General features: G+C 33.7%; 1 protein-coding gene across 1 annotated transcript in view; it reads right to left on the bottom strand.

Annotated features, from left to right (window-relative positions):
- Window positions 1-626: 626 nt before the first annotated feature.
- The window catches only part of LOC113838799 (zinc finger protein 431-like), a 25,707-nt gene continuing 20,242 nt past the window's right edge, over window positions 627-6,091 (bottom strand). Inside the window, exons 2-4 of the mRNA XM_035453714.1 lie at window positions 3,204-3,330; window positions 2,952-3,012; window positions 627-1,683 (exon numbers count right to left, since the gene is read on the bottom strand). Of these exons, the coding sequence (XP_035309605.1) occupies window positions 627-1,683; window positions 2,952-3,012; window positions 3,204-3,330 (1,245 nt within the window). The remainder of the gene's footprint in view (window positions 1,684-2,951; window positions 3,013-3,203; window positions 3,331-6,091) is intronic.

Here is a 6,091-nt window from a genome sequence, read left to right as displayed (position 1 = left end):
GGTTGGTTTTGAGTTCGGGTATTGGTTGGATTTTTTTCCCCAGCTGGTCAGGGATAGAGTTTGTTTCTTTGCCTTTGGTTTCAGGGCCCAAGTGTGTTTCTTTCACTGGCTCTTTTTTAGCCATTTTGCTCTTATTGAAGAGTGTGTTTCTTAGGCTAATGTTTCAGGGACAAATTCTGTTTCTTTCATTGGATATAGTTTCTGGGTCAGGGTGTGTTTCTTTGCTGGCCCTTTTACACTACATATAAGAAGACATGAGTTTATAAATACATTTTCCCATGAGTGTGCTGGACCAACAATATAAAAATGGACATCATAATGCTCACACAGATTGTTGACACTGTCAATTTTCTTCTACAAAATAATTATTTTGTATAACTGGTTGGAAGTGTGATGGCTAAAGATGGCACCAAATATTTGATAATGAGAAACCCTCATTATTAGGTATTTGAAAATGATTGTTACTTTAAAGGCTTTAACAGCTTGATTGTCCACAAAGTTTTACTCTTGTATAAGGTGTAAAATGAAACCAAACTGACTGCATTTATACTTTCACTGCTGAATGATTTTTTGTAATGATTTCCAAGACTCGTGATACACCCAAAAGTTTTACCATACTAATTACATTAAAATGTTTTGTCTCCAGTATGTGTTCTTTTATGTTTTTGAAGAATACTTTGATTTGTAAACGACTTTCCACACTGAGTACATTCATAGGGTTTCTCTCCAGTATGTGTTCTTTTGTGTATTTGAAGATTACTGTGCTGAGAAAAGGCTTTACCACACTGACTACATTCATACGGTTTCTCTCCAGTATGTGTTCTTTTATGCATTTGAAGATTACTGTTTTGAGAAAAGGCTTTTCCACACTGATTACATTCATAGGGTTTCTCTCCAGTGTGTGTTCTTTTATGGCTTTTAAGATGACTGTGCCGTGCAAAAGCTTTGCCACACTGATTACATTCATAAGGTTTCTCTCCAGTATGTGTTGTTTTGTGATTTTGAAGATGAGCACGACATGTGAAGGCTTTACCACACTGATTACATTCATAGGGTTTCTCTCCAGTATGTGTTCTTTTATGCACACGAAGTGCACTGTTATAAGCAAAGGCTTTACCACACTGAGTACATTCATAGGGTTTCTCTCCTGTATGTTTCCTTTTATGCACACACAAGGAACTGGAATCAGCAAAGCCTTTACCACACTGAGTACATTCATAGGGTTTCTCTCCAGTATGTTTTCTTTTATGCACACGAAGTGCATTGGAAGAAGCAAAGGCTTTACCACACTGATTACACTCATAGGGTTTCTCTCCAGTATGTGTTCTTTTATGTCTTTGAAGATGAGTGTGCTGAGCAAAGGATTTACCACACTGATTACATTTATAGGGTTTCTCTCCAGTGTGTGTTCTTTTATGGCTTTTAAGTTGACTGTGCAGTGCAAAAGCTTTGCCACACTGATTACATTCATAGGGTTTCTCTCCAGTATGTGTTATTTTATGTGTTTGAAGATGAGGGTGCTGAGCAAAGGCTTTACCACACTGCTTACATTCATAGGGTTTCTCTCCAGTATGTGTTCTTTTATGCACAAGAAGTGCACTGGTATAAGCAAAGGCTTTACCACAGTGAGTACATGCATAGGGTTTCTCTCCAGTATGTTTTCTTCCATGTTTTCGAAAATCACTGGGATTCGAAAAGAGTTTACAGCACTGACTGCATTTATATGGTTTCTGTCCAGTATGTTTTCTTATATGCCTTTGAAGATGATTGTTACATTGAAAGTCTTCAACACATTGTATATTTACAGAAAGCTTCTCTCTAGTTTTGTTTCTCTCATGCCTGCAAGGAAAATTATCATATGTAAATATTTTAACATATTCAATTCAACCTTGAATCTTGATATCTGTATAAATTAATATTACAGTTTTTTTCAATTGTAAAGAAGATTCAGATTTTACATTCAAATCTCTGTATTTCCACTCATGTTTGCCTGTCTTTAAGGGTGTTTGGCATCTTTGAAGGTACATGTGAAGGTATAATCTTTATATTAGGTTATCATTTACAGAACCTTTTCCTACAGGCTATTTTTCACATATTGAAGAAAACTGGAAAAATTTAGAACTTTATCACCGTTATTGTATTTTTAAATTTTCCTACACTCTGAGTCATGCAACATTTGATAATAAACTAGAACAACCAGAAATATTTACACAGTCATAGAGTCATAGGGCCTTTCTGGAGAGTGAGCTTGTTGGTTTATTATCAATGAAGATGGCAAACAAATTAATTATAAACTTGAATCAAATTCACCATTATGCTCAAATGTGGACTGCTATATGGCTTTTAAATTATCTGCAAGAGAGGTGTCTCATTTTTATCCCTTTGCTCACATGGCTATTATCTTGACTAATAATATACCTAGTAATGAAGAGTTTGCAAAGAAAAGGCATCCTCATTTTGTTCAGGTTCACTTGTTCCTTATAGACATGTATTAGAGGAATTAGATTTCCCTGCATAACTACCACTTGACTTGTGACACTAATTGCCCCATCACTAAACTTAGAAAAGTAACACAAACTACATGAGGAAAACTAACTTTTCTAGGGATTATTTGCTTAATGGAAGGTTTGGAGATATGCTCATCACATCGACTGTGTGTATACCTTTAGTAATATACATAGCATGGAATAAATGGAAATATACTTCTATAGCATAACTCTCATGGTGTAATGATGCAATTGGTAATTTCTCTTAAGGCACTCTTGTCTTTTTTTTGTAAAATAATGTCTTGAAATGCAGTTCACCTACCTGAAATTCAGTTACATGGCATTGTGAGAATTTAATAATCATAAATAAGCTGTTTATTATCACTGTTGGTTCTGTTTCAAACTTCAGGACACATTTCAATCTCTTCAGAGACACATTTCTATGAGCTTGTAAATGAAAATTACCTTTCATGTCTTTTAGAACCTGCACATTGTTCTTCAATAGTATGTTCTTCCCAAATGTATCCTAAAATTATGCAAGAAAATGGATAGCATATTATTGAAAAATGTGCAAAAATTATGTTACTGTCTTCAGTGAATTTTAGAACATTTATTTACCACATTCTTTTTCTTTCTCAATCAAATTAAAGAAGATCACCAATAACCAAGGAACAGTTGTCCTATTATTTTAATATGTGGAGGAAAATACACTTTTACCTATATCACTGAGATTCTTGTAGGTTTCTAGCATCACGTCTTTGTAGAGATTTTTCTGAGAAGTATCCAGCAATGTCCACTCTTCCAAAGTGAAGTCAATATGGAGATCATCATACTTCAGGGCATTCTAAAATATCACATATATATGTGCAACTGAAAGGATGTTTTTGACAATATTACAAAAGTATATTTATGTAGAACATTATTTTAAGATGTGTTTCTTTAATGCTATAGATCATTTGTTTAATGAAGTAAATATGAGTTACTTTTTTATGCAGTATTAGTTTTACTCTGTAAAGCTGTCTATAACACCTGATGTTCTGATAAAGAGGTGATTATCTAACAGTGAGCTATGAGAAAAAATAGGGTGTGGTATCAAGAACATAGTATACACAGAAGGATAAATCTATGAGCAAGGAGGAAGGCTCAAAAAATAGAAGAGATGGATGTTAAGGGCCAGCAATCCAGTCACTCAGCAAGACATGGAGTAGGAAGGAAAGTAAGGTATACATAAATGGAAAAAGGTAAAAATCCAGAGGCAAAAGGTAGATGGGATCATTTAAGTTAAGAAAAACTAACTAGAAATAAGTCAAGTAAATCCCAGGCATTTATAAGAAATATCATGCATTTGTGTATCAGTTTTGGATGTGGGAGGTGCCCTCCCCAGAAGCTAAAAAACTAAAGTGCTAAAAGAGTACACAATATGAGGCCATATTTCCATTTAAGGCCTGAGAAACCTGAAAAATCCTCTCCTTAATGATTTTCTGCCTTTGTACAGCCAGTATACTTAGTAGCAATGATAAGTTCAGTTACAATGATTGCCACAGCACAATCATGGGAATACTAGAGCTCTGGGAAGGCTGTATGTATGTAGTTCTTGGTGACCTAACTCTGACTGGGATGTGAGTTTTAAACTTTGCTCTCACAAACTCAGAAGCCAGGTTAGACAGCTGGGAGAGCATGCAGAAGATCTATGTGTAGCTTAGCAATCTGCTGTTTGCTTTGGCAGGAAAATGGCTAAAAGGCATACAGTAAAATAGTTCCAGATGTAAATGGATTTGTTACAGCAAATGGAATGTTGAAGCAAAGGAGTCTATATACTTTATAAATTCCTTAACTTTAAAAAAGTCTAAAATATTTCTCAAGTGAAAATCAAAAATGCTGTGGAGAAGAACTTTTGCTTTTGTTTCCATAGGAATCAAGTGCACATGTATTTGTTTCAAGTTGATACAGATATTGTTTGAGATTGACAGGCCATATATTTCAACTAAAGTCAATGATGATTTTCACAGGATTTGAACTTAATCTCAAATTTTCTCAGTGACCCTTTAATGATGCCTTCATCCACAGACAGCAGGGAGTGTCTAGAGAACATGACTTCCATATTCCCAAATGTTGGTGATAGGAGGCTTTTGACTGTTTGGTAGGTCATTGATGATTGTTATATTTAGGGAAATATAGGAATTATGAGATAATAGGGTAGATTATTGAATCTACTATAACTTAAAAATAATTATTTATCTTAAATATTTTGTATATTAACAGGAATTTAATGTGTTTTATGTATTTATAGTCTTGCTTAAAAATTTTGTATATACATACAAATTTAATCTTTTTGTTAAAACATAGAGTATTTGTGTTTCCAGTCTTTTGTGTGTGTTTCAAAATGAATTGCAAATTATGTCAAACACAAATTTAATTAAGCATATCTCCGAGGATAATTTCTATTCCAGTCTGAATTGCAAGAATATAATAATTCCTAAGTTTTCTGTTTTTCAAGCAATAATGACCTTACCAATAATGGTTACAGTATTATCTGTGACCCTGAACTGGTGAACATTGGAGTCACAGTGTTGTGCTGTTACTGCAGGAAAATACTAATGAGTTAACCCATCCTATGCCAGGTGTTTGATACTTTCATAGTTTTTCACAGAAAATACTTTGTGATATGTGTATCTCCATGACTCACTGAAAAATATCATTGTCACAGTCTCCCTCAGATTTCTTATATATGAACTGAAATCATTCAATGAAGTTGTCTTGAAGATTTGACCTGACTGGTATGTTACCATATTTGCATGTTAACTATAGTTCAACTAACCTTGTCAAAGGCAGCAGAATTTGCAGCAAAACCCTAAATTTTTAAGAGTATGTGTCTGCTCATTTTACTATTATTGATAACATTGTTTATAGAGGTTTTATCAATGTTCAAAAAGCTATAAGAAAGTTAAAATAACATTACATATTTATGTACTTTTCCTGAAGTTAGACACTGCATTAAAAATTATCCACTCATTTGCTATACATACAATAGTTAAGTAACTCTTATCCCTTAATTTTAATTTTTTAAACATTTATATATTTACGTGTGTGTGTGTGTGTGTGTGTGTGTGTGTGTGGTGTGTGTAAAGATCAGATGACAACCCTCAGGAGTCAAATTGCTCTTCCCCCATCATAGGACCTAAAGATTCAATTTAAGTTAGGAAGACATGGGAGCAACTTCCTTTATCCACTCAGGCATTTCACGTACTTTTTAATATTAGCTGACAAAAAAGGTTAAATTGAACAGATTAAAAGTAACAGATCACACCAATGGTTTTCAACCCATGGGTTAAAACTCCTTTGTAAACCGCTATCTCCAAAAATAGTTTCATTGCAATTAATAGCACTGCCAAAATTACATTTATTAAGTAGCAATAAGAATAAAATTATGGTTAGGCTTCACCACAACATGAAGGTTTACAACCATTGCTCTAGGAAAATTGCCCATCAATTTATCCTTACTTTCTATTGTTAAATCAAAACCCTTTCAGTTTGATATCACTTTTAGTTAACTATATGATAAATTTCCAATTTATTCCACCTAGTTGTTTTGGTTTTATTTGTTG

This window comes from Cricetulus griseus, unplaced genomic scaffold (assembly GCF_003668045.3).
Source record: "Cricetulus griseus strain 17A/GY unplaced genomic scaffold, alternate assembly CriGri-PICRH-1.0 unplaced_scaffold_136, whole genome shotgun sequence".
NCBI classification, from domain to species: Eukaryota; Metazoa; Chordata; class Mammalia; order Rodentia; family Cricetidae; genus Cricetulus; species Cricetulus griseus.
The sequence above is the reverse complement of the archived record's forward strand: the minus strand, read 5'-3'. Positions and strand labels throughout refer to the sequence as shown.